Consider the following 27,719-nt stretch of genomic DNA (forward strand, 5'->3'; position numbering starts at 1 on the left):
GCCCCCTGGGTGTCCCCTGCTAGGCCCAGGCAGGAACTTGCACCCGGAGTGGCTGCTTGGGGTGGAGATGCTACACCATTGCTGGACTGCTGCATGTAGCAGCACACAGACCAGTCCCACTACTGGACGGAGGGCCACACGTGGGGGCGCCTCCCCTGATCAATCCGTAGGCCACTCGCTGAGCCAGAGACAGCCAGCACTGGCTGTGGAAAGGGCTAGTTCAGGACACGTTGGGGGCTTCCTCCGTGAAGGGGGGATGACGTCTGTTCCCTGGGAGGGTGGGGGTGGTAGAGGGAGGTGACTCTTGGAAGACAGATGACACAGCACCTGGCCCATGGGAAGCATCCCTTAAAAGAAAACATCCCATAACCTGTGTCTCAGGTTGCTCGTCTATAAAATGGGAAATAAAAAAAAAACAAAAGAAGGAAAACAGATGGGGGTAATCAACGTTCCCACCTCGGAGGACTGATCTGAGAGTTCATCAGGTTGATCCAAGTTACGCCACTTAGCACAGGGGCTGGCACTACTATGCGCGCTGCCATTGTCGCTGTTATTATTATTATTATGCTGTACCACAAACAATAACTTCCAAAGTCACAGGTCACAGGATAAGATTCGAAGCCAGCCTCTATTTAAAGTCACAGTTACTAATTCATGCTCGGCTTGAGGGCCACCAAGGTCGCTGGAGCTCTTTGAAAATACCTGGTATTCAGGCACTCTCCTGTTTCCTCCTTAACGACTGCCTGGGAGTGGGGTTCCTCATGAGACTCCCCTGCATCCACTTCTGCCAAGCCCGCAGCTCTGAAGTGTTTTCATTAGTAGGGACCATGGTAAGTGTAGAAATGTCAAAAATCACAGGCTCCTATCCAAAGGTGGAACCACCTTCACCCAGGAAGCCAAATTCCCTTGGAGAGTGGAACTTCTAGGTCCTGGAAGGAGAGAAAGACTCCCAGAAGTGGGTACAGAGATTATAAGCATGTGGTATGCTGTCACCAGGGGGTGGCATCTAGACAGCAGGCAGTGAACAGGCTCTCTGCATCCCGTGGGACAATCAGGCCACCCTGCACCTGAATATGGCAAGGTGGACCCCCAGCCTGGGTCTCTTGGCATCACTTGAGTTGCTGTGATTAGAATTTACTTTAGTGGGGTCCTGATCTGGTTGCTCTGGGTCCCAGCTGGCCCACAAGTGTCTTTGTTTGGATTCTGTACAAACCCCCTGAAGGAGACCCCAACTAGAAGCAAACTTGATCAACTGTAATCGAGAGCTCTGGCTTAAGAGGAAAAAGAGGGGAAAAAAATCATGGGAAGAGACCGGGTGAATCATTGTAGGCCTCAACCCATAGCTTCACCCCGATCTGGTTGTACATGGCTCTGTCGATAACAAGCCTTTCCCCGCTGCTTGGCTGAGAGAGTGCCCTGCTGGTGATGGCCAAGGTTCCCTGTGAGGCGCTGGGCCCACTATTAACCCATACCCCTCAAACGGCTCCTCCTGTGTCCCCCGCAGTCAGCATCCTCCCCGGAGGGCCAGTGGAGCCTGAGCTTGTCCTTGAGGAGGTGGACTCTCACTGGGAGGAGGCGGAGCGAGAGGAAGGCAGCCCCAGCCCACAGGGTGCGGAGGCGGCTCCTGCTTGCCAAGAGGAGCACGGGGTCGTGGAGCAGATGCCCAGGTAGGGAGCCGGGAAGACCCTGAAAAAAAATAGCTATTGTTTGAGAAGACAACAGGCACATAGTGTGAAATCCCAAAGGTATAAAAGGGCATGGTGTGGGGGACAAAGCCTGCCCCCCTTCCCCGGTGCCCAGACAGCTGCCCCCCTCCGCATGGGCAACCACAGCTACCAGGTTCTTGTGTGCCAGTCCAGAGATAGTCTGTCGCATACAGCCATAGATCCCTCTCTTTTTGTAAAATTGATTTTTAAATTTTTTATTTTATTGTGCTAAAACAAACATACACATATAACATAAAATGTGCCACTTTAACTCTTTGTAAGTGTATAGTTCTACTCTGCCCTATGGGACCGCTATTGAGTTGGAATCAACTCAACGGCAAGGGTTTTTTTTTTTAAGTGTACAATTCAATGGCATTAATTAAATTCACAGTGTTGTACAACCATCACCACCATCACCTGTTTCCAAAACTTTTTCATGCTCAGCAGAAACCTTGTAGCCATTAAGCAATAACACCCTCTTCTGCCCTCCCCCCAGCCCCTGGTAGCCCCCAATGTCCTATCTGTCCGTGGGAATTTTCTCTATGGGATCAGTATTTAGCATGAGTGGGGCCCCCTTCTTTTTTTGCACAAAAGCTAGGGTACCCTGTGCACTGTTCTGCAACTTGCTGTATTCATTTAACAATATACCTTGGGGTTTTCCCACCTTCGGTACATGGAGATCATCCTCATTTTTTTTTTTTTTAACAACTGCATAGTGTTCCATCATATGGAGGGACCATAATTTATTTAACCTGTCCACCCTTGAGGGACATTTAGGTTGATTCCATGGTTTTGTTGCTAGAAACAATTCTGCAGCAAACACCCTTGGATGCATGTGTTTGCACAAGAACTTGAGCCCACCTGCAGGATTTGTTTCCAGGGGTGGGGTTGCTGGGTCATAGGGGTAGGAATGTGCAATTGTGGTAGTGATGGCCACATTGCCCTCTACAGGGATGTAACAATTTTCACTCCCAACAGTGGTTGGGTGATAGCCATCCAAGCTGGGAGGGGGCAGTGTCTCAGACATCCACAAGCCCAGGGCCTACATTGCACAGATGGGGAAACTGAGGCCCAGAGGGGCTCACCGGCTGGCCTTGGGTCACCACCAGGACAGTGGGGTCTGGGAGAGTGAAGAGGCCTCATTGCTAGAGAGACCTCAGGACTCCTCAGGTGCGTGCCTCACGTCTGAGCCTTGGGCGGGGATCCCAAGGCTGGGTCTCGAGAGTGGGCTGGGACATTCTGTAGATGGGGCATCCTACAGAAAATGGGGCAGGAGGTGGGCTGGGGAGCCAGCTGCAGGTGAACTTGCCTCTGACCCCATCTCAGGGAGCTGCTCTGGATTGAAGAGGAGAATGAAGATGAGGAAGAGGATGGAGAAGAAGAGGAAGAGGGGCAGGAGGAAGAGGAAGTGCTTGAGTAAGGCATTTGTCCACCTGGTTCTGGCTCTGCTTGGTTAAGGGATGCCCCAGGGAGGTGGGGTTTCACAGAGGGGCTAGGGATGCTCTCTGAAGCTCATGGGGTCCTCTTTTTTGTTCTGTGCTGTGTCCCACTGGGCACTGACCCAAAGAGGCCAGAGAAAGTGGGGGGGCTCCCCACTGGTGTCTCAGGATTCAACCACCCACCACTCAATACCCTCTCCTCCCAACACATACGCTAGAAGACAACCTCCATGAGGGCTGGGATTTTTGTCTGTTGGGTTCACTGCCATTTACCCCGAGCCCTAGTATACAGTAGGCATCAAATAAATGTTGGTTGAATGAATGGATGTATGGATGAATGGTCATATACAGTAGGCTCATGGTTCTCCCCTGTTATTAACAAGCCATAGCATAGGGCTGTCCTTTCCTGCCACACCCCCTAGTGGTCCCATGGTTGCCTTTGACGTCTTCTAAGCCTTCCCTAAAACACAAAACCAACCAATTGCCATTGAGTCAACTCCAAACTTATGGTGACCCATGTATCAGAGCAGAACTGGGCTCCATAGGGCTTGCAATGGCTGATTTTTTGGAAGTACATTGCCAGGTCTTTCTTCAGAAGAGCCTCTGGGTGGAATCGAATCTCCAACCTTTTGGTTAGCAGCTGAGCATGCTAATCTTTTACACTACCCAGGGACTCCTTAAGGCTTTCCTGGGGCTGCTCTATTGTCCATTAATGGTTGATTCTTCACCTACATCCATGCAGATTTCGATATTAAAACCTGAAAATAGTTCCATTAAAATAAAGGTTAGAAATGGAGATCAGGGAGGGGCTGTTAGGAATGTGGGTCAACAGAGGACAGATGAATCAGTGGACAGAGGTGGAGATGGATAGTAGACAATTGCACCTGAGCCTGGAGTTAGCACAGGGAGAGGTTGGACTGAAGAAGTAAATTCAGAAGTCTGGTCCTGTGGCTAGGCTGGAGGAGATGCCCTCGGAAGGGAGCATGGGTGGAGGTGAGGCCAAGGTCAGATTCGAGGTTGGGCTTTGAGGAGGAATCAGTGAAGGGCTGAGCAGGAGCCACTGGTGGGGTGGGGGAAGGAGAGAGTGGAGTCCTGAAGCCAAGTTAGAAAGTGTTTCAAGGAGAAGGGGGTGATTCGCTGTGTCAGGGAACAGTGGCTGGTGGGAATGGTGGGAGATGACGCTGCAGAAGCAATGGGGCCTGACTGTAAAGTCCTTGAACTTGATTTCCTGGGAGCAATGGGGAGCCATTGATGGTCTGTGAGCAGGGGAGTGACACAATCTGGTAGCTGTGTTGGGGAGAGACTGAGGCAGGGAGAGCAGTGAGGAGGCTGCTATCATAGATCAGGCAATCTGTCCCCTTGCCCCACCCCCCTTGCATTGTTCCTTGTCCCTGCCACTCTGCCCACCGTGCTGCCCCCTGCACCACATCCTTCTTCCCTGAGTGTTAGGAGCATGCACGTTGGCATCAGAAACTCAGCTTTGTTCCTCTTAGGTGAGTGACCTGGGCAAGAGCTTCGCCTCCGCATGGGTAAATGGGGATAATAATAGTCCCCTGAAGAGTGGTGTTTTGTGATAATGGATGTGGTAGGACCCGGCCTGGAGTAAGTGCCTTGTTAATGGTCACTCATGTTCTTGACCCCTCATTGGGTCACTTTTGGTTATAGTCAGGAAATAGTTAAACCATGAGGTCAACAGAGGGTTTCAGAGCTGGACGTCTGCTCAGAGTCATCTGCTTTTAGTCCACCCTTGTCCACTTCACATGTAATCTTTCTATCATTGGCAAAAGGCTTCATAGTCTCTACTTGCTTACCTCCGGTGATGGGGAGCTCATGATCTCCCAAAGGCTGTCCATTCCATCCATGTGCACCACTGACTTATGACATTATTTCTTAGACCAAAACTAAGCTTGCTTCCCTGTGGCTTCTGCAACCCAAACCTAATTCTGCCCTCTGGGCTCCCCCAGAGCAAGACTGCTCTAACTAACAGGAGACTGCCCTTCAGATAGGTAAGGACCTCAGGCACTGTCTAGCAGCCTTAGTGCACCTTATTTGTCCTCTGCTTTCCACCACCTCTTCGTAGCGCATATAGCTGAGTCCCTCCTTCCACTAACCCTGTGCGCCTAACAATGTGTTTTTTTTAAGTTGCCACTGCCCTTGAGTTGAATTACCTTGAAGGCTAGTGCTGAAATGTGCTCACACATAGGCACACGCCCTAACTATACACATGTACACAGTGCACAGTACCCACAGGTGCACACAGGCCTATCTACACAATACACGTGTATACCAGCACATAGACACAGACGCACACATCAGGCTATGCACGCATATGTGTACAAGCATGCACACTTATACCCACACACATCCTGCATATATGCACCCACAGACGCCTATTACACTCATCCGCGTGTCCACACACATACATGCACATACACACAGGTACACAAATACACGCTTGCACACACTCACACTACACACTTGCACACCTACTCACACACGCAAGCACACGCATATGGAGTTAACCACATACACTGCAGGCACGTCCCTGCTCATTCAAATATTCCCCCAGAGTTTTTTTAAAACATATTTTATTTTATTTTTCTATAATTTCTTTTAGTTTTGTTCTTGTTGTTGAGAATATACACAGCAGAACGTACACCGATTCAACCATTTCTACAATTCAGTGACTTTGATTACATTCTTCAAGTTGTGCAACCATTTTCACCCTCCTTTTTTGAGTTGCTCTTCCCCCATTAACATAAACTCACTGTCCCCCAAGTTTCCTATCTAATTTTTCGAGTTGCTGTTGTCAGCTTGATCCTGTATAGACAGGTCTTGAAAGAGCACAATGCTCAAGGCAGACATTCTTTACTAGTTAAACTAAACTATTGTTTGGTTTTAAGAAGACTTTAGGGGATATGTTTGGTTTACGATCTAAGGTTTGTCCCCTCGAGTTTTTAACTCGAGAAACTTTTGGGTCCCTTTCCCCAAGTTGGGACAAGGGTGCCCGTGGTGGCAGGGTGAGCAACCCCAGGGCCAGAGAGTGTGAGGCCTGTGGCAGGTGAAGCTGAGCTGTCATGGGCTGGGGAGGCCTGCTCTGGGCCAGCTTTGCAGAGGCACAGGGGTTACTGACGACATGAGTGCCCTGGAAACGGGCAGCTGGTCTCCTAGCGACCCAGTCTCTGCCGGCAACAGCTCGGCTTTTCCTAGCAACCGCTGCCTTTTGGTCCCCACCTGGGCTCCCCGGGGGGATTTCTGCAGAGTTCCCTGCACATCGCCTCAATCTGATTAGAGGCAGGAAGGACTGGTGGCTTGTCTGCCACCAGCCAGACTGGCTCCGGCTCCAGAGCTGTCCTCGCAGGCGTGGGGCTGGCCGGAGCTCTCCAAATTCCCCCCTTGCACGCACCGCCCCGGGACTGGGATGAGTGTCACAGCCCCCAGCTGAACACTAACACCATGGGCGTCCTCGTCGGCAAAGACAGCAAGACCCAAGTAGGTACCTGCTGCTCCCTACGGCCCCCTCCCTCCCTTTTTCCTTCTTGGGTTGTGGAGGAAGAGTCTGTGAAGGTGACAGTGAGGACCTTAACTTGGGGGACACAGCATGCTGGGTGGCTTAGGGGAGGCAGAGTAGGCTGGTCAATGCTCACAAGCTGGCTGCTGCCGCTATTCCAGGCCTTTAACTTGGCCAGCCAGGGGATACTCTGGGATGCCCTCCTTGGCCAGCTTCTGTCTGCTCCTCTGCTTGGGAATCCCCAGGACTTGGGAACTTTCCAGAATCGCTGGCCTGCCTCTTCTGGGCTGGGTAAGAAGGAGTCTTGGCAGGCACTGGGCACAGCATTGAGCAGGGACAACGTGGCTTTGGTACAAGACCCCCAAACAGCCCCTGGTGACACTGACACGGCCACTGCTGGGCTCATTAGGCATCCTGATTGCTGGGGATGTGTGTGCAAAACGTTCCCCAATCCACGTGAGTGATTTCATAACCCAGCAGATATTCTTCTCCTCTGTGATTAATAATAGCAGTTGCAAGAACAGTAATAATAGTAACAGCTGCCATTTGGTTATTGTCACTCCCCCTCACCCCCAGCACCAGACACTGTGTTAAGGGCACCCTGATGGCAGATTCTATTATTAATCCCACTTCGCAGATGCGAGAACTGAGGTTCAAAGATGGTACTCTGCATGTGGAAGGGTGCCCTGCCAGCAAGTGCAGAGCTAAGATTCTCTCCCAAGTGGACCTGGCTCCAGAGCAAACCCTTGGCACCACAGATGAGGAAAGATGCTGCCCGTTTTCTGAGACAGAGGAATCCCAAGAACAACGCCTGACATGGGAAGTCCTTTTTGACTTTCCTTGAGATTGTCACTGGCCCTTGGAACCCCTCAGATATGTCAGGCTGTACAGGCTGGGCAAGACCTGCCCCGTTTGACAGATGAGCAGACAGGCAGCCCGAGGGCCTTCCGGAGACTTGCCCAATCCGGACAGAGATTTCAGGGCCCGTGCTGGAATGAGTGAGGCCTGACCGAATAGAACCTCAGGAAGCCTCGGGCCAGGTCTGTGAGCAGTTCATTGCCTGACCTCTGTGCTTTACGCCCTGAGAGCTGAGGAGGGTCATATCTGTGTTAGGGAAGGATAACCAGAGCAGCCGCCTTCCAGCAGACAGCCCATCTCCAATCCTGCTGTGCAGGGCCGACTTACTCTTTTGACACAGTAGGCACAGGACCCTCAATGCTTTTAACCAGTTGAAAGTCGAGTTTGACTCAGAGTGAACCCTGTGTATGTCAGAGTAGCCTCCATAGAGCTTTCAGTGACTGAGTTTCAGAAGTTTTTGCCAGACCTTTCTTCCTAGGTGCCTCTGGGTGGACTTGAACCTCTGACCATTCAGTTAGCAGCTGAGCTCATTAACTGTTTACACCACCAGGGACTTCTCAATACTTTCAGGGGCCCACAAAAATGCTTTAATTTCTTTTAAAATGAGAAGAGAAAAAGAACTGTTAGATTGAAGAGAATGTTTTAATATATAATATTAATATATTAATCTTGATATGAATGCAATCATAAGATAAAAATTTTAACTTTTTTTTTAATGGAGGAAGGGGCCTTTGAAGGCTGCAGTGCCCTGGGGCCCACGAAAGTCATTCTGTGGGCCACCTTTGGGGACTTGGGTCTTTTTAAGAAAATCTGTTTCTTCCTGGGCATGGTGGGGAGTATTGCTCTGAGAATTTGGGCCCTTCAGATGGAAATATTTATACAACAGAGGGGACAGCGAGTTGGGTGCTTGGATCATCCGGACACCTGCCTTCCTGCTTGACGTCACGTGGGGCTGTGTGGACACTCAGAAGCAGGCCTGGAGTGGGGTGTTAAGAACACAGCCTTGGAGGGCAGGGGTGGTCAGTGGAGGTTTTCGTGTTGCTATGATGTTTCCAGACTAAGACAGACTAGAAAGAAAGGCCTGGTGATCAATGAAAACCCTATGGATCACAATTGTCCAATCCCGTTGTGCATGGGGTCGCCATGACTCAGGAGCTGACTTGATGGCAGCTGACAATAAGAACAAAACTTCCAAAATGCAGCTTAAACAAAGAACACTGCCTTGGCGTCAGAGACACTGGAGTTCCACCTAGACTCAGCCTCATACAGGCAGTGTGATGGGGACAGGCCATGTGACCTTTCTGAGACTCCGTTTTCTAAGCTGGAATGGGACCTGTCACAGCCCAGGCTCGCAGGGTTATTTGGGTGAGGATTCAGGAGACACTGTGGGCAAAATGCTTGGCCCAGTGCCTGGCACACCGCCGTGGGCACTGCTGTGGCAAGTGATTATCGCTGCTTCCTGCTGGCTCCAAACCGTCCGGGGCGGCAATCGTGTGTCCCCATTTTCTCCCCCTCCTCGGCCCTCTGGGAAGAGGGTGATGTATGCTGTGATGAATGGTATGTTTGCTGGGCGGCAGACACACCGTGGAACATCCTCCGTGAGCCCTTCAGGGGCAGGGACCCTCAGGGTGGTGTGGGATCATTAGGAAGCCAGATTTAATTCTAACCACAAAAATCACGTTAGCCCCAATTCTGAGTTATTGTTTAATCCGGAGGTCCCACATGGCATCCAAGGATCCAGTTTAGCCTGGAGACAGACTCTTTCAGAGATTACATATATATATGTCTGTGTATGTGTGCACTTGTGCACAAGTGTGTGTATATATGTATATTAATTTGAATTAATTATCAGTATCTTAAGATCAGGAGGTTTCACCTAAAAAACCTGAATTTCAGGCTTCTCTTGAAACTGAAATAGCTGGCCACCCTGGGCCGCATTCTAAGCAGAGTGAGGCCACCACCTTCAGGTGGGCTCAGGTTCTCTGATTTGCCATAGTCCCCCCATTCCCTGTAGCCTCTCCTGGCCCCATCACCCTGGGACTGTCTGGGCCAGGGATGCCTGCCCCCCTAAGCTGTTGCACTGGGCTCTGAGCTCACAGGTTAGAAAGAACCAAGGGCTGGTTTGAATTTTCTGTGGTTTGGGACAATTGCTGTGTGTTTTTGGCCAGCTGCATTCACCTCTCTGGGCCTCACTTTTCTCACCCTTCCTGGCCTGCCTGCATCACCAAGGTTGCCCGAGACTCTCAGAGGGGAAATGCTAGACATGCAACTGCCACACTGTCCGTGCCCTTTGGGCCACACCCCAGCACAGTTTCTCAGAACTTCCTCCAAGCTTTTCTTCACATGTGCTGTTCCCCGTCCTGGACACCCGCCCCACCCCGCCCAGTCCCTGTGGTAAACTCATCATCCTCAAGGCCCAGCTCGCTGGCCACCTCCTCTGGGAAGCCCTCCTTCCTAGGCAGGGCTGTGGCTGTGTCCTTTGGGCCTTATCCCAGCTCATGCCTCAGCCTGGGTGGTGGTTAGCAGGCCCTGGGGTCTGCCCTGCACTGGGAGCCTTCTGAGGGTGAGGACTTTTCCTTGGGCATCTCTGACCGCTGCTCCTGGCACAGAGCCTGGCACTCAGCAAAGTTCAGGAGGTTTTTTCCACCCCTAACCCTAGCCTTTCCTCCTGCCCCTCGGGGTCACAGTGTCCTGCTGGATAGCTGTCTGGTGACAGAGGCAGAAGAGGAGCAGAGCGGAGTAGGTCGGACCCAGCACCAGAAGGCCTCACACCAGGTACAGAGAAACCCTTTTGACCCCATAGACCAGGTGCCAGGCTGGTACTGGGGAATCTCCAAGGCCTGGGCTGGCACTGGCAGAAGAGACTGAGGCCCTGTCCACTTGGTTTACTAGTGAGGTCCCCACAGGACAGGGAGGAGCAGGGTGGTGGGTACTGCGAGGCCCCGCTGATACCAGAGGCCAAGTGGTATTGGAAGGGACTCAAATGGCCCTGCCTTGGGTGGTGAGTCAGGAGGACCTGGGCTGGAGTCCTCACATGGCTGTGTGGCTCTGGACAAGTTGCCTCCCCACTCTGGGCCTCAGTGGTCACCTTCCTCGGGTTTGTAGGAGGAGCCAAAGGCGCTTGTACACTGTGAAGTGCTGTGCCGGGTGGGGAGCACTGTGGTGGCTGCTTTTGTTGCTTTGTCACCGCGTGCACAGGCTACATGGGGGTTCCTCCCTTATACCTGACAAGTCCAGGTATTGGGACCTGGGGCTCCTGTGGGTACCGCCCTGTACAGGTTGGAGGCCACCTCCCTGGATGCCCCAGGAGGTGGGCTGGCAGGGTCTGACTGGGTGGGTGGTCAGGGCAAGGAGGAGAATTGGGGCCCAGGAGGTCTCCTGAGGGCAGATCTCCTTCCGGGGCTGAGTTAGACTAGGGCTCGGAGGCGGATGATGTGTCTATTTTTTCCAGGAGCTGCAGGAGGAGGAGGTGGCCACCAGCTCAGGAGGTAGGTGTGTGTGATGGGGGTGGGGGTGGTTAGAGAGTAACATCTGGTACGCCCTCAGGCCCGGGGCAGCCTCCATGCAGGAGTTAACCCTTTCACTCTCCACCATCTTCGCACCCAGCCCCTTCCATCCCTCCTTCCCCAGGTCCTGAGGCAAAACCTATCCTCTACATCTTGGGGCCTGATGACAGCCGAGGCCCACAGGACTCCCAGTGGGCCAGGAAACCCTACTCCCAGCCCATCCCTCAATCCTGAGAACTCCAGGAATAGTGGGGACAGAGTTGAGGGGGCCACAGGAGCCAGACAGCTGGGTATAGATGGAGCCCCGGCCTGCAGGGGTGTGTGCCCTGCACGCTCCCAGGCTCCTCAAACTGCTGCTGCTCCAGCCACACTGTGATACGGACAGATACTTTAGGGAATTGAGGCTTAGTGTGTGGCCAGATTAGGCCAAGAGGTCAAGGGCACACACCTGCGCTTCACTCCTGGCTCCATCCTCTTCGCTGTGTGACCCAGAGCCAGTTCCTTGACCTCTCTGAACCGTACCTCCCAAATCAAGAAAAACAGGATTGTTGGGCACAGTGAGGGAGACAAAGTGTAGAAGATGCCTGCACTGTGGCTGGCACTGAGGAAGGGGACGGTCATGGGAACAAGGATGCTTGTGTCCCAGCCAGCAAGTTGGATTGTCACGGGCAGAGGAGAAGGACAGGGCTCCTGTCTCAGATGACCTGAGAGCTCAGATCCCACCCCCTCCCCCGCCCTGGTCTGCCTGGGGTCAAAGTCTTGGTATTTGTGGTTTACCATCTCACCTGCCGCTATCAGAAAACCCAGCCACCTGCGCCTTCCCTGAGTGGGGGTGTGGTGTTTGCCCCAGTGCATGTTGGTGGGTGGGACAAGCAGAACTTGGCAGCTGGTGGAATGAAATCTGCCTCCCTGAACCTCTGGAAGTCGCTATCAGATGCACCCCCAGGATGTCCTTCCCCTGCCAGGACCCTGAGTTCCCACACTCCTGCTCCATCTAACCAGTCCTTGGGAAAGTCCTGGCATGAAGGGCACTCCTTGGGAATGGAGCAGACCCCAACCATGCCCCTGCAGAGCCTGGGGTATGGCACAGAGCATGCAGGGCACCCCACCCTGTCCAAGGCTCTTGGTGGAAACCAGCTTCATTGTGGGGCTCTTCTGCCTGCTGCTTGGAGGCTCACTATCAACATGACTTTCATTGAGCGTCTGCCCAGGGCCAGCTCAGCAGGGAGGGTGGAACGAGGGCCCCCCTGTCCTGAAGAAAACTTTACTCTGGTAGAGGTGGCCGACTCAGTCCCCTGAGAGAATTCCAAATCACATAGGATGTTAATTAATTCAACCTCCAACCCTATACAGAAACTTCTCGGCGTCTGGCCACATGGCTGCTGTGTCTCTAGGCTGCAGTGTATCTGGGCCAACTCGGGCAGGGCCAATACCCTTTAGCTAATATTAGTTGCACCATCAGCTCGGGGCACCTTTTATCGGGCTGCCAGTGTCCCATGCCACCATGGTGCTCAGCCTCTGTGTTCAGTGAATAAATGGAAGTGACAGCTTTGGGAGGTCGTGAGAGACCCCAGGTCCCAACAGTGACGATGCAGAGTGGGGCTTCTCAAACTTTAGAGGCATCAGGATTACCCAGGTGCAGACTCAGGGTCTGGGGGCTGGTAGGGGCAGCTTCCAGTTTTCCATGCCTTCCCCCAGGTGATCTACAGGCAGGTCATCTGGGAACCCCCCTTTGAGAAACATAGAGGCATGTCCATTTGTCCGTCATTACTCAAAAGTGTGGAACCAGTAGCTTTGGCATCACCTGGGAGCTGGTTAGAAATGCAAAGTCTCCGGCCACCCCAGACCTGCTGAATCAGAATCTGCATTGTAACAAGATCGTCTGGTGATTTGTCTGCATATGTAAGCGTTTGAGAGGTACTGGCCTCGAGCCTGGTTCTCAAACTTGCCTGCATGTTGGAATTATTTGGGGAGATTAAAAAAAAAACCTCGATCTCACCCCAAACTATTAAATCAGAATGTCTGGGGTGGGCCCGGGAATCAGTAATGGTTAAACCTCCTAGGTAATTCCGATGTGCAGCCCGTTTGAGAACCAAGGCCCGAGGAGAAGTTATTGCTTCTGGTTGGATGTAGAATTAATTGACCTCTAGGGTTTCTTGGGGATGGAAAATTCTACCAGGCTAAGAATGCGTGAGTCCCAGGTTCTGTGCGTCCAAGGGTCTAAGATTCTAGGCGTTCTGGGTTTTTTATTTCTAACTTATTTTGAGTCTGACATGGGAAATGCTGCGGGTGGTTGGTTAGTAGAGAGAGCGGGAGAAGTTGGAGGCTCTGGGCTGTCCCTCGGAGCTGTTGGGTGGACCACCCACGTGACTTCACCACCATAATAGACAATGAGCTCCAGAACAAGAGTGACGCTTCAGACCTCGGTGGAGCTGCTGCGGGCTCCGCCAGGCACGAGGCTGTCTGTGTTGGGGCTGCGGAGAGGGGCCCCTCCCACCTCCCTCCCCCAACTCTGTGCTCCTCCTTGTAGTCCCTAGGGGCCCACCTCTGCTGGAGACTCTCTGGCCCCGGCACCATGGCTAAACCAGGCAGGGACATGGAAATGAATCGCCTGGTCCAGGATCAGCCACCTGGCCAGGTGGCCTCTGGGCCTGCCCCTCCGAGCCTGGCAGAGCAGCTCCCCAATGTGCCCAGCTACCGTCCCTCAACCACCCGCATCCCCATCCTCATCTCCCGGAGGACGACCTTGTCCAACTCCAGCTTCGCCAAGCAGACCAGGAGCTCCATCCGCCGCCTAGGTAGCGTGAACTTGCCTGCCCAGCGCGTGCTTGTACCCACTCCACGGTGTGCTGCTTCTGCGTGGCTTGTACTGGCTTCCGTCATGGGTGCCGTGGCCGTGGTGTGGAACCACTAGTTGGTCTCATGGAAAGATACCTCCTCTTGCTTTGCTGATCAATGCCTTCATCCTGCTTTGTGGTGGTGACTTGCAGGGATTTTAGTCCTCTTCTTCCCATGCCTGAAATCCCGCAATTAGCAATTCATTCCTTTGGGTTATGCATTGCTTTCTGCACATCATCAATTTTTATATAGGTAGTCACTCACATTCTAGTGTAAACAAGTCATTCAGATCTCCAGGCCAAGAGGCTTGGAGGGTGGGGAATGGAGAGTGAAAGGAGCAGAATAGAAATGTGGGGGCTCACTGCAGACAGAATCTACTGACCTTGAGGGTTTTCTGGGAGCGGGATATTCTGAGAACCATTGATATCTGCCCAATCAATGACATTGTGGGAAAGGAAAGGCCCCCTGGGTGCAGACAGGCAGACTAGGAGGAGAGGCGTCCTCAGGGATCAGTGCAGAGGGAAGGCCAGTCTGGATCCGGTTAATTGTGGTAAGATCCCTGCAGTGGCCTTTGGGTTCCTGCTGCTTCTGTCTGATGACAAAGTGCTCAGGGACATGCTGGCGCCTCTGGGCTGGTCCCTGTCACTTTCTGCTTTAATTCAAGCCAGACCTGCCCACTTTCCCTTTTTGTTTTGTTTGGTTGCTTATTTCCTCCTTTTGGATGACCCCATCCAGTATCAGTCCCGGCAGGCAGAAGTCAACATTTCATGGGAAGACACCCACTGTGGTTCTTCTTTCCTCTTCCTGGCTTGGGGTGGGCATAGAGTGGGGGAGATGGCACACAGATCATCCCCATGACAAGGGATGATATCCCAGGCTCAGCCCTCCAGCAGGCAAGCCCTCCTTTGACTCACTCCAAAGGATTCCCCAACTTCCACCCCCCACCATGCAGCGCTCCCTGATTTTTCCTGTATTCTATACCACCTCTACTTTTATTTGCTCACTATTTTTCTTCAAGGGAGCTCTGGTGGTACAGTGGCTAAGCGCTTGGCTGCTAACCGAAAGGTTGGCGGTTTGAACGCGCTAGTTGCTCTGTGGGAGAAAGATGTGGCAGTCTGCTTCCATAAAGCATTGGAAACCCTATGGGGCAGTTTTACCCTGTCCTATAGGGTTGCTATGAATCGGGATTGACTCGACAGTAGTGGGATTTTTCTTCAATGGATTCACTTTTTTATTTAGTTAGATATATATTTAACCAGGAAACTTGATGTTACCACTGACATGGAGAACCAGTATTGCTTGCCATAAATTGAGGGTAACCCTCACTACAAATACACAGAATACAAAATAGTGTTGTTAGTTTCTAGTGAGGTGGAGGCCTGCTGAAGACCTGCAGCTGAGGCCTGCTCTCCTAGCCAAAAAGGAGAAGGACGAGTCAGAGAGGAGGTAAAGCCGTTAGCACCCCCCTGAGGCTTCCGATCACCCGAGACAGAATTGAAACGGGAGTAATGGTCTCATGCCATGTTCTCCTTTGCCTTGTCTGTACCATCTAAAATCATCTTGTGTTCTCCCTGGTGCCTGGGAAGCCTACACTCAGGGAAATGTTTCTGGTGACATATTGGGACAGTGGACCAATGTGGCTTTATTGTGACACATCACAATTTTAGGTGCTACACACAAGACAATGATAACATGGAGTGAGAACCTTCTTCGCATCTCAGTGGTTCTGCTTGGCACCTCCTGAGCTGGGGTTCATTTTGACAGAGACTCCACCTTTGCTGGCTGCCAGTCTGAGGGCAGGATTTGGAGAATCTGTGTGGCGTGGGGGATAAGAGCATACCCTGGGGATCCAAATCCTGGCTCTGCGCCAAGTTTCTTAACCTCTCTGTGCTTCAGATTTCTTCTCCTCGGAATGGGGACACTGATCACAACTACCCCATTGAGAGGCTGGGAAGGCTGAAAGAGTTCATACAGTGAAAACTGTGAGAGCCGGAACTCGATGGGATTGCCTTGTTTTTCCGGCTCTTGCAAGTTTTCTGCCTTTGATAGGGTGCAGTCTATCACTTTTATATTGCTCTCTATTGGTGGAAAATTTTGAGTTTGCTTTCTCTGACAGGTTTCTGCCTCACACAGGTTCCGGCTTTCACAGGTTTTACTGTGTGAGAGTTTATGTTCATATATATAAAGCAGTTAGAGTTTCATGGAACAAATGTCTGGCAGGCACATAGGAAGTGCTTAACAGTAAATATTATTATTCTCTGAGCCAATTTAATACATGCAATATTACTCTTCATATTTTTAATAATATTATTCTCTAAATCAGTATAATATAAACCAGTATCATTTCTATTTTGAGTTCCCACTCTGCCAAGCTGGTGGGAAATGAAATGTCAGTCTTGGAAGTTTTCGCTCCTCCCTTGGGGGTGATCCAGGTTGTAGGGTCTGGCCCAGGACAAGGCATCTGCCCCTCCCAGGCTCCCTGAGACGTCCTCCTGGATGCTTGAGACCAGCAGGGCCCCACACTGGGGCCCCGAGCATTTTTGAGGGGCGACCCTTGCCTCTGCACCCACTCCCTCCAGCTCAGCTCTCGAGGTCTGCCGGAAAGCAGGGTGAGGTCCCCTCTGCCTCACACTCTCTCCTCCTTCCCACGGCCTGGGGATCTCTGGTTTGTCTGGGCAAACATTCTCCCTTAATTTAAAAAAAAATCCTCGACTCCTACTCATCCTCCCCCCAACCCCCAGGGCTGAGTCAAACACATGCCAAAAAGTCTTGAGGCTGTCTTCTGTTCTTTCCACCCAACTGTAAAAGAAGGTTAAGCAACTCTGCCACCCGCAGGATTTTCCCATGGTGAGCATTTCAGTGCATTTAGAATATATGTCTGTAACCACATCCATATCTATCTATACCGATCTCACACATATCCAATTATTTAAAAATGCTCCCCCCCCATTTTGGAAGGTATACTCCTGCCTTGCTGGTGCCCAATACCTGTGCCCGGCTGCTGTTGGGTGGTCCTGCCCAGGTGTGATGGGGAGCAGGGCGAGGGGGGACCATCCCAGCCCCTCAGCATCCCCTGAGCTTGGCCTTGGGGCAGACCTGTCCCCACAGTCCCTGGAGTGGGTAATGGAGCCCGAGGCAGGGCCATACCCAGGCCCTCCAGGCAGGACCTGACTCTTGGGACATGGGACATAGCATTGGGCCTCTCATAAGTCCAGGGAGGAACTGGGTTAATAAATTTTAGGGGCAGCTGGCATGTATAAAAACAAGGCAATGTCAAAGCAGGTACCCAAACAGAGGGTGTTATAAACGCTAACCTTACAAATGAACACACACTACAAAGACAGTCTGTTATCCTTGATTAGAGGAAACATTCAAATGTCTCGATGCAAGGCGCTTCCAGGCGTGAGGCCGTGCGCCCTCCAGGTCTCTCCCCCACAGGCCTAGGAAGGCATCACCCTGGGAAGGGGAAACTGAGCCTCAGAGAGGGGAGCCAGCTGGTCCAGGGCCACGTGGCTGTGCTGGTCCAGGCCCTCAGGACCCCAGCTCCCCCAGCCTCCCCTTGTCCTGAGTGGTGCCCCTCCATCCCAAGTCCTTAATGTGGTTCCAGGCTCAGGGAATCCAGGCTGGGCTTTGGAGTGCTGGACTCCAGGCAGTGCCCAGGAGCTTCCGTGGCGTCTCGGCTCCTTTCGTGGCTCTTGGGCTGGTGGCTGAGTGGCCGTGATCCTTGGAGGGCTCCGGGAGCTGAACGCCTGCATCCCTTGCATGGAGCTTTCCTGTGGGCCTGTTGGAAGGTGGGGCTGCCGGAGGCCCCTCTGAACATGCTTTTTGTGGCTTTCTGCAAGAGCACAGCAAGGCTCCTGTGCGTTGGCTTTTCCCTCTCTGACCATCTCTTCTCCTTCCTCTCCCCAAGTGCCTGCCACGAAAGAGCACCCAGAGGTGCACGTGGAAGACGCTGATGCAGACAGACTCCCACTCATCGTGGAGGAAAAACCACCCTCGCCCGTCTCGCCGCCACCTTCTCCTGCCAAATCTGACACCTTAACGGTCCTGGGCTCAGCAGTGGGGACCCACAGGTCACCTTTTATGCTTCTCTTGGGTTTTTCATAGCACTGTGATAACATGTCCATTTGACAGATGTGGAGACTGAGGTCAGAGAGGTGAAGCAGCTGGCTCAAGGTCACACAGCAAGTTGGTGTCAGGACTGAGACTATGCTCCCCTCCCTGGTTCTCCTAACTCCTGGTTGAGGGCCCCGTATAAGGAAGCCCTGCCCTGAAAAACCTTGGCTGTAATTTAGAAAGGGCAATAAATGTGATCGGGCTAATTTCTGCCCCCTTTTTAAATTAAATAATACAATGGAAACACCAAAAAAACACTAGAAAAATCATCCCAAACACTAGACAGTGTTTTGTCTTTTTACTGAGCTGTAAGAATTCTTTACGTAGTCTAGATACAAGTCCCTTGTCAGATACATGATTCCCAGGAATTTTCTCCTACTCTGTAGGTTGGCTTTTCATTTTCTTGATGGTATCCTTTGAAGCACTGAAGTTTAAAATTTTGATGAAATGCAATTTATCTTTTGTGTTTCTCAGTAAAGCAATCCGTTATCGCTGTTGAGGAAAACCAAACCAAACCCAGTGCCGTCAAGTTGATTCCAACTCATAGCAACCCTATAAGACAGAGTAGAACTGCCCCATAGTTTCCAAGGAGCACCTGGTGGATTCAAACTGCCGACCTTTTGGTAGCACTTAACCATTAGCCACCAGAGTTTCCACTATTGAGAAGGTGGGTGGGAAAACCAGAGAAGTGAATTAGCCCCTCAGATACTGGTGGAAAATGGTGCCAGAGGCAATATTCCCCTCCCCGCCCCCTCCTCCCACCCCCAGTCAGACTGTCCAGGCTACAGCCTGCTGACCTCAGGCTGTAGTGGGGGTGGGTGGGGGTGGGTGGGGGTGGGTGAGGGAGGTAGAGACAGTTGGACAAGAATCTTTTTGTCTCCAAAATCTGAGTGGACATACTCAAACCATCAACCTAGACACTACTTGATCTCAAATTCAGCAGTCTGTGGCAGACTTGGACTTCCTGAATGATAGGGGACCTTGGGGACAATTGAGTCAGCTTTCTGCAGATAGGGAACCTGGAGCTCCAGGGGGAGGATGGGCCTTGACTGAGGTGGAGATGGGCTGGGGTTTGACTCCATGGCCCACAGGCAGTTTCTCTCCCCCAGGGCTGGTGAGGCTGAGCTCTGAGGACAGTTAACAAGATGGACAATGAGCCTTTAGGCCTTCTCTGGAGGCTGAACACAAAGAAGCGTGTGATAGAAAGGGGGGGGGGCGGCGGGGGGAATGACCTGGGGAGGGGGGACTTTAGACTGAGAGGGGAGAGGAAGGACATTTAAGCTGAGTCCTGACTGAATGGTATCTCATTTCTCTGGGTAGGTTAGCCCCATTTTCTGAGCTGGAAACTGAGGTGGCTCAGAGAGTTTAAGTAACTTGCCCAGGGTCACGTACTGGTAAGGGTCAGGGGTGGGATGCGCACTCAGGTTTGCCTGATACCAAGTCAATGCTGTTAACCTTTGTGCTGCCCCATTGAACAGATGTGGAGACTGAGGTCCAGAGAGTGGCTGTGCCCCTCCCTTCTCCCTTCTCCCTTTTTGTCATAAAGATGATTTACCCTTCAGGCACAGGAGGGCTCTTTGGCAGCAGCCCCGTTTCCACTCGGTAGCAGGGGGTAGGATGCAGAAGATCTGGTTACCTGCAGGGTGAACTGCAGGGGTCAAAGCAGTTTCCTGTCCCCTGGGCCCTGTCCTGGGCTGAAGGCACTGCTACTTCTGTCCCTGCAGGAAGAAGCTGCCCTCCCAAGAGGATGAGGCCGAAGAGCTCAAGGTGCTTTCTCCAGTAGAATCCCCTGTGGTCGCCTGGTCAGACCCCCCCACCCCACAGGGGATGGAGTAAGTGGGGCCACCTTTGGGGTCTCAGGGAGCCAGAAGGCTGGGAAGGGGTGAGTGGGAGAAGGGAGTTATATGTAGGGGGGTAGTGTAGACGGTTTGGAATGCTTCACCACAAGGCAGACTGTGCCCGTGGCTGGGTCTCCTGCTGCTTCTGGTCGGCCTGGAGCCCTGCAAAATCTGCAGAATGGGCAGACTCTGAGTCCAGCTGTGTCCATGGCCAGCAGTGGGTCTGATGTTTCTGATGTCAGAGGAAACAGGGGCAGGTGGAGGCAGACAGTGCCTGGCTCTTGCCCCAGGCACAGGGGTCTCTTCCTGTTCAGCCCATTCAGTTTTGGGTGATAATCTCACAGTGACCAGGACCGCGCCGCCTCCTCGGCCAGCCAGAACAGTGCAATTATCAACAACCGGCTCCAGGAGCTGGTGAAGCTGTTCAAGGAGCGGACAGAGAAGGTCAAGGAGAAGCTCATCGACCCAGATGTCACCTCTGATGAGGAGAGCCCCAAGCCCTGTGAGTCTGAAGTGGGAGGTGGCCTCTCTGGCCGAAGGTAGGGTAAAAGCCCCAAAGCTACCTGTCAACTCATGGTGAGGTGGCCCCAAGGAAACGCCGAGCTGCATGAGATACCCCTGATCTCCACTCTTTGGATTTTGGGTCTTGAACATACAGATCTAAGTGAGGGTGAGGTGAGGTCAAAGTTCAAACCAATGGTCCAGTTGCACTTGACTACCTCTCCTGCAGGGTCGGTCACCTCATTGACCTTTCTGCCTATTTCCCGTTGGCTTGTGGGTGGTGCCATCCTGGGACGACATGTCTCAAGGTCTTATACTCAGTGTCCACAGCCCATCCTGGAACTAGAAAATCTTATTTTTCAGAGGCCTTGGTTTGCAATACTCTTATGGTGCTACATGAAAGTTACCTTACTCTCAAGGTATCAGGAGAGAACCCTCCCTCTCTTGTCAGGGAGGGTTTTCTAGGTCTTCCAGGAGAGGGGCTGTACCTTAGAACTCATGGCCCCCTTGATGGACCTAGCAGGGCCTGACTTTACAGTCCTAAAGGTAGAAACATAGCCATACTGAACCTATGAGAGCCAATCCCTACGTCACCAATAAGTATCATTCTAGATGCATGGGAAACTGTGATCCCATCCAGTCTCTCATTTTAGAGGTGAAGAAGCTGAGATCCTTGCTTCTGGGAAAACTGGAGCATCATTTCCCTGATTTCCACATGCCCTGGGCCCCTTCAACACTCTGACCCCGGGTGGTGGGAACCCTAGGTTCAAAATTCCCCCGGCCCACCAGAGGGAAACAAGGGGGCTCAAACACAGACACATAAGCAGAGGTTGAATTGAAATACCCAGCTTTCTTGGAAGCACCTCATTTTGGGCAGCTCCCGATAAGCAGTTCCAGATTGGTATCTGGTGAGAGTTTCTGGGTGGGCACCCAGGCTGCTGTTGAAGACAGAGCTATGGACTCACTCCAGGGGAGCGCCTTGGTTTCTGCCCACAGAGCTGGCGGTGGGTTGTGGGACGGTGCTGGAATCCCCTCAGCTCCAGTTCCAGGGTCTGTGGTTGGGAGCCTTCTTTCTGCATCTCCTACCTGGGCCTCAGAGCTGGGTCAGGTGGTCACAGTGTCATCCCACAGCCCCAGCCAAGAAAGCCCCTGAGCCGGCCCCAGAGGTGAAGCCGGCTGACGCAGGGCAGGCAGAGGAAGAGCACTACTGTGAAATGCTCTGCTGCAAGTTCAAACGCCGCCCCTGGAAGAAGTACCAGTTTCCCCAGAGCATCGACCCGCTTACAAGTGAGTGCTGGGTAGGGTGGTGCACTGGTTAAGAGCTATGGCTGCTAACCAAAAGGTCGGCACTTCAAATCCACCAGCTGCTTCTTGGAAACCCTATGGGGTAGTTCTACCCTGTCCTATAGGGTTTCTATGAGTCAGAATTGATATGACAGTAACGGGTTTGATTTTTTTTTGGTTTTAATGAGAGGGGGGGCCAGAGAGCAGAATGGTGATGGGAGAGGGACAGGGGGGCATGAGAGGTGGAGCAGAGGTGACAGACGGCCAAGGCTCAGGACCACTTACACTTTTCAAAGTGATCCCACACTTCCTCACCTGATTCTTAAAAAACAAAACAAAATTCTTGGACTAGGAACATAAGTCACACCCATCTTATAGATGAGGACATTAACTGGCCTGAGGACACAACTACTCAGTGGCAGGCCTAGGACTGGAGTCTCCTGACTCTTGGCCAAGTCTTCTTTCAACTCTGCTCAGGCTGGTTCCTTCCTGGAAAGCCTACTCTGAGCAGAAAAGGGCAGAAGTTCTTCAATGTCTAAAGTGAATTCCTCTCACGTGCCTTTAAGCCCATTCCACATTCCTCAGGATAAAACTCCATGTATCTGCACAGCACTTTACAGTTTACAAAGGACTCTCCTACCTCTCTCATCTGACTTTTCCTTGTGACTGCTCTGAGGGGGGCAGGACAGGTGCCAGAGATGCACTTGCCCAAGGTCACACGAAGTCGTTTGGAGGCAGGACTCCAACCCTGTTGTAATGAGATCTGGGGCTTTGAACACCTGTCCACTGGGCCTCTAAAATCACCAAGTAAACTGTAATACCATCATTCATCCTTCTGTCTATTATCTGTCCACCCATCCATCCATCCACCCATCCATCCACCCATCCATCCATCCATCCATCCATCCACCCATCCACCCATCCACCCATCCACCCATCCACCCATCCACCCATCCATCCATCCATCCATCCATCCATCCATCCATCTGTCCACCATGCAATATTTACTATGCTATATTTATTAAGGCAGGGAACACCTTTTTAGAAAAATTTCAACAAAAATGAATTATCTAATAATAGCATCATATTCCCCACCCTCTCTTCAGAGTACTCTGATTTATTAGGACCTAGCAGTGATTTTTTTTTAAACAAAAGTAGTTTTATCCCACCAGCAAAAGTGCCACGTGTAGTGCTTGTAGGAAAGCACAGACAAATGGAAAAGTACGCCTCACCCTGACCCCACCCACGAGGAGCCCCTTCTCCGCTGATATTCTGGCATGTCCTCGCCCCCTCCCTGCCCCACAGACCTGATGTACATCCTGTGGCTGTTCTTCGTGGTGATGGCCTGGAACTGGAACTGCTGGCTGATTCCCGTGCGCTGGGCCTTCCCCTACCAGAGGCCAGACAACGTGCATCTCTGGCTGCTGATGGATTACCTGTGCGACCTCATTTACCTCCTGGACATCACCCTGTTCCAGCTGCGCCTGCAGTTTGTCAAAGGCGGGGACATCATTGTGAGTCACAGGCAGGTGGAAGGGGTGACCGGGGGACAGACCCCGCAGCCACAGCCTCCAGGGGAGTGACCCCTGGTGCTGTGACAGGCAACAAATGAATGAACAGGGAAATCTCAGGAACGTCTGTCTGTGCTTGTTCAACAACACAGCTGCTTATTTTGTGCTCCTTTGATACATCCAAACTGCACACAGCAAGTATTGCTCATTGGCGAAATGGTTCCTGGCCCACCCAGTGGGACTAAAGATGGAGAAGGGGTACAGAGAATGGCCTTCAGTACAGGGGACCTGGTTCAAATTCAAGCTCTACCACCTCTCTGAGCCTCAGTTTCCTCATCTGTAAAACAGGCATAGTAATAGTTACCACCTCATAGCATTGAGAGAGAATTCATTGAGATGATGTATGTAGGGTCTTCAGCTAGGTAACTGCTGGCAATCAGCATTTCCTGGGGGTCCTGCAAAGAACATTCTGAGTTCCAGGTGTCTGCTTCTTGGACCAGTTTGAGGGTCTGTGCTCTGGTCCAGCCCCTATTTTCCAGGGAGGAAACTGGGGCCCTGGCTCTCTGAAGAGGGAGGCACAGACTGGTCTTCTGCGTGGGTCACTTTCCAAACTCCCACACTGGCAGCACCTGCTCTGCCGTGCCCAGGCAAACTGAGGTTTGGCTTCCAAAACAGATTCAAGCAGAGAGGATTCTCTGAGCAACCTCTTTCCTGGCCTGATCAGAGCAGTTGCCCGTTTCTCAGTAAAGAAATTTGCAAAAGGTCACTGAGTGAAGCAGGTCCGGTTAAGGCCCATGCGTTCAGTGGCCTCGTTTTCCACCCAAGAATCTAGCCGGGCTTTGGACAAGTCCCTTCCGGCTCGGGGCTCCATTTCGCCACTTGTAAAACGCGAGGGTTTCGTAGAACCTCATCTGGTCCAGTCTGGCTCCACATCTGTGGGCCTGTTACTCCAACATGAAGACAAGGGGTGGGGGGTTCTGTGGGGATTTCTATCTCTGTTCCCCATAAAGTCAGGAACTCAACTCTAAGGCCATTTCACAGTCACGATCCCATTTTCTTCCAGACGGACAAAAAGGAGATGCGGAAGAACTACCTGAAGTCTCGCCGCTTCAAGGTGTGTGCGAGGACACGCATTTCAGCACCCACGCCAGCCACGAGGGCCCCGGGGCCCGGGAGACGTGGTTCCTGTCACGTGGGGGATGCTGGTCCCATCTCCCATGGGCGTGTGCTCCCGACCCCAGGTCCAGGGCCCCAAGTCCTAGGCCATGGCACAGGCTGGTGGCCCTCTGAGGGCCCGTACTGATGTGTCCATATTCCTCCAGCTCCCCCTACAGGCCACAGAGCCATTGTCCATGGTAATGAAGCTGCCGTTGGGGTTGGAAACATGGGCTTTGAAGCCAAGCAGGTGCTTGTTGGTGGGGTGCCTTCTGCTCGCTAATTCTAGGCCCTGCCTGGGGCATTCTGGCCTTACGTTTCCACTGAAGGTAGAGATCCCCTCCCTCACCCTGCCCCACACACCTGGGGTCACCTGTTTACACACTGTGGTGTCACATTGGGATTCCAGATGGACCTGCTCTGCCTCCTGCCCTTGGACTTTCTCTACCTGAAATTCGGTGTGAACCCCCTCTTTCGCTTGCCCCGATGTTTAAAGGTAAGACTTGATAGCTTGTGGAGAAGTGGTACTCAGAATGGCCTTCAGTCCAGATGGACCTGGTTCAAATCCCAGCTCCACCACAATGAGCTATATTGCCTCTCTGAGCCACAGTTTCCTTGCCTGTAAAATGGGGATAGTAATAGCTCCCACCTCACAGCATTGATGTGATGATTGAGATGATGTCCGTACCAGCTCTGCACCAGCCCTCGCCTCTTGTCAGCAGCACTGGGGAGGGGGCGGCGTCTGTGAGCGGCCTGAGGGGAGATGCTCTGGCTGCACACATGCCCTAGTGGCAAGCTCATTACAATTGCCGGTGCTCTGTGGCCCTGTGTGTTAGGTGTTGTTCCAGGGGCTTTGCAAGCGCTTACTCCTCAGCCCATGAGGTGAGTGCTGTTACTACCACCATCTACACCTAAGGAACAGAGAGGGTAAGTGACTTTCCCAAGGTCACACAGGTAGAAAGGAGTCCAGATTTGAACCCAGCACTCATTCTCCACAGGCTATGCTTTCAGTAATTATAGAGACTCTCAAGAGGGGTTGTTGTTAGCTGTCATTGAATTGCCCCTGACTCATTGCAACCCATGTGTTGCAGAGTAGAACTGCTCCATGAGGTTTTCTTGGCTGTCATCTTTACAGAAGCAGATCACCAGGTCTTTCTTCTGCGGTACTGCTGGCTGGGTTTGAACCACACCAACCTTTAGGATAGCAGCCACTTGTAAAACTGCTTGTACCACCCAGCCTCCTCTCAAGAGAGGGGCCTCTGCTTTAGGATGTTCCCATCTAAAGGACAGAGGAGAGCTTGGGTGACTTGCCCAAGGCCGCAGGATCTAGGAAGCACCCAGGATGTATGTGAACGCACAGCCTGACACCTGGTTCATCATTGATCAGTGCTCGGTGACACATACTGGGCAGAGCAGTGTCCTGGGGAGGGTCTGGCAGGCACAGCGTGGAGCCAAGACCACAGCTATCTGACCAGGGTGGACAGGTGGTTAGAGAACACAGGGTTCCCCAAGTGAATTTTGCTGGCTGACACATTAAATTCATCTCTGTCTCCTTATATGATGCCTCGTCCCAAAAACAGTGATGAGGGAATTTACAAAAGAGGCAAATGCAACAACCTTAATAACCCAGAGGAACAGGGCAGAGAAAAATAGGAGAAATGCAAGTACCACTGAAAAGAGACCACACATTGCTGGAGCTGAGCCCACAAGCTGCTTCTGAGCCTCCCGGCTGTGAGAGGAAGGGGGCTGCAGAGGTTGCCTTTGAGCCAAATGTTGGGGTGAGGAAGGCTGACCCCAGGCCAGGCTCTACCCCAGATGTAGTGGTGGGTCCACGTCTTGGGTCCCTTGGTGGTCCCAGTGGGCGTGTGTGACTCACGGCTCTAACAGCTAGCATGACTCAGAGCATGCAACTCATTGAGCCCAAAGTGAGGACCCAAGGTCGTGGTCCTTCGCATCCAATTTAAACCCTGGACAGAAATTAGAATAAACCCCCAGACAATAGCACTATTTGCAAATGTCAAAAGATGGATACACAGAGATCTAGAGGCAGTGCGGCATAGTGGAAAGAGCTTGCAGTTTTGAGTCAGATCTGGGTTTGAATCCTGGCTCTCTCTGTCACCATCTGTGTGCTTGGGGCAAGTTTCTTTGCTTCCACGAATGCCCATTTCTTCTCTGTTAAAGGAGAATGATAATACCTACCTCATACAGAAATAATAAGGGAAATGTATATGTATAAAGCGCCAGTCATACCCTAGGTGCTCAGTAAAGGAGAGTGGTGATTACTACGCTGGTATTCTTATTATAAAGTCCCTGGGGGGTGCAAATGTTGGTGGTTCAAACTCACCCAGTGGCACCAAGGAAGAAACTCCTGGTGATCTGCTTTCGTAAAGATTGCAGACAAGAAAACCCTGTGGAGCAGTTCTACTCTGTAACACATGGGACTGCTATGAGTCAGAATCGACTTTATGACAGCACGGGGCTTGGTTTGGGTTCAGTGTTATTATTATTATAAATACAACTTTGAAAGATATAGGTGAGCCATGTGAGGGATGCTGTTTCTTTACAAAGTTGTCTTCTTTTTAAAGTAAAACAGGGTCCTTAACCTGGGGCGCATGGGCTTCTCAAAGTTTCCTGATGGGATTCAGAGGGAACAAGAGCCTGTGAAATTCCATGTAAATTGCCAGAACCTGATTATACTGTAAGGGGAGATGCGCTGTGGTTTTCATCAGATTCATAAGTGGGGTTTCTGACCTCTACTCCCCAAAGGGCTAAGGACCTCTGATTTTGAAAGCACACTGTCCAGCCTCCTCCTCCCAGGGGCCATGGAAAGGGCCCTCATTCCCAGCACCCAGGGGAATGGGTCTAGGAGGTGGGGGCAGCTTGCCACCCCACATACAATGGACTGCCCTGATGCCTTGCTCTTCCTCCCAGTACATGGCCTTCTTTGAGTTTAACAACCGCCTGGAAGCCATCCTCAGCAAAGCCTACGTTTACAGGTGAGACGCCCCTACACACACGTACACACATGCATGCATGCACACACACACACAGAGGACATGAGGCTTTTGCAGCAAGAATGGAGCCAGCCATCCTCTCCTCTGTCGATTCCCCTTTCCAGCCCCTGGCCCCCCAGACCTCCTCCCCACCGGAAGCTGGGCCCCTTCCTGGCCTAACCTCCTCTTCTCCAAAAGGATGTTTGTGTTTCAGAGAACCGAGAACATCCCATTTCCCCCAATTGTGATGAGGACACACATAGGTTGACGCACGTGTCCCACCAGCATTTCCAGTGACCTGGGCCTCATTTTGGTCTCAGCCCAAGGAAATGAGCCCCCCAGCCTAGCTCTGCCATAGGGGGAATGGTTGTAAGGGCACAGTGGGCTGTCTCGAAGATATCCAAGGGTGGGACGGAAGACCAGCAGGCTGCACTTGGAGGACAAGGTTGCTCTCCACATCTCT

The 27,719-nt window shown here is 52.1% G+C and overlaps 1 protein-coding gene across 1 annotated transcript in view; it reads left to right on the plus strand.

Moving 5' to 3' along the window:
* CNGB1 (cyclic nucleotide gated channel subunit beta 1) overlaps positions 1 to 27,719 on the plus strand; it is a 64,776-nt gene that overhangs the window by 15,790 nt on the left and 21,267 nt on the right. The window contains exons 12-23 of the mRNA XM_012554164.1: positions 1,505 to 1,667; positions 3,033 to 3,122; positions 10,202 to 10,289; positions 10,966 to 11,002; positions 17,769 to 17,931; positions 19,699 to 19,806; positions 20,157 to 20,314; positions 21,445 to 21,600; positions 22,903 to 23,111; positions 24,172 to 24,222; positions 24,673 to 24,759; positions 27,195 to 27,259. Coding sequence (XP_012409618.1) covers positions 1,505 to 1,667; positions 3,033 to 3,122; positions 10,202 to 10,289; positions 10,966 to 11,002; positions 17,769 to 17,931; positions 19,699 to 19,806; positions 20,157 to 20,314; positions 21,445 to 21,600; positions 22,903 to 23,111; positions 24,172 to 24,222; positions 24,673 to 24,759; positions 27,195 to 27,259 — 1,375 coding nt within the window. The remainder of the gene's footprint in view (positions 1 to 1,504; positions 1,668 to 3,032; positions 3,123 to 10,201; positions 10,290 to 10,965; positions 11,003 to 17,768; positions 17,932 to 19,698; positions 19,807 to 20,156; positions 20,315 to 21,444; positions 21,601 to 22,902; positions 23,112 to 24,171; positions 24,223 to 24,672; positions 24,760 to 27,194; positions 27,260 to 27,719) is intronic.

This window comes from Trichechus manatus, unplaced genomic scaffold (assembly GCF_000243295.1).
Source record: "Trichechus manatus latirostris isolate Lorelei unplaced genomic scaffold, TriManLat1.0 scaffold00014, whole genome shotgun sequence".
Taxonomy (NCBI): domain Eukaryota; kingdom Metazoa; phylum Chordata; class Mammalia; order Sirenia; family Trichechidae; genus Trichechus; species Trichechus manatus.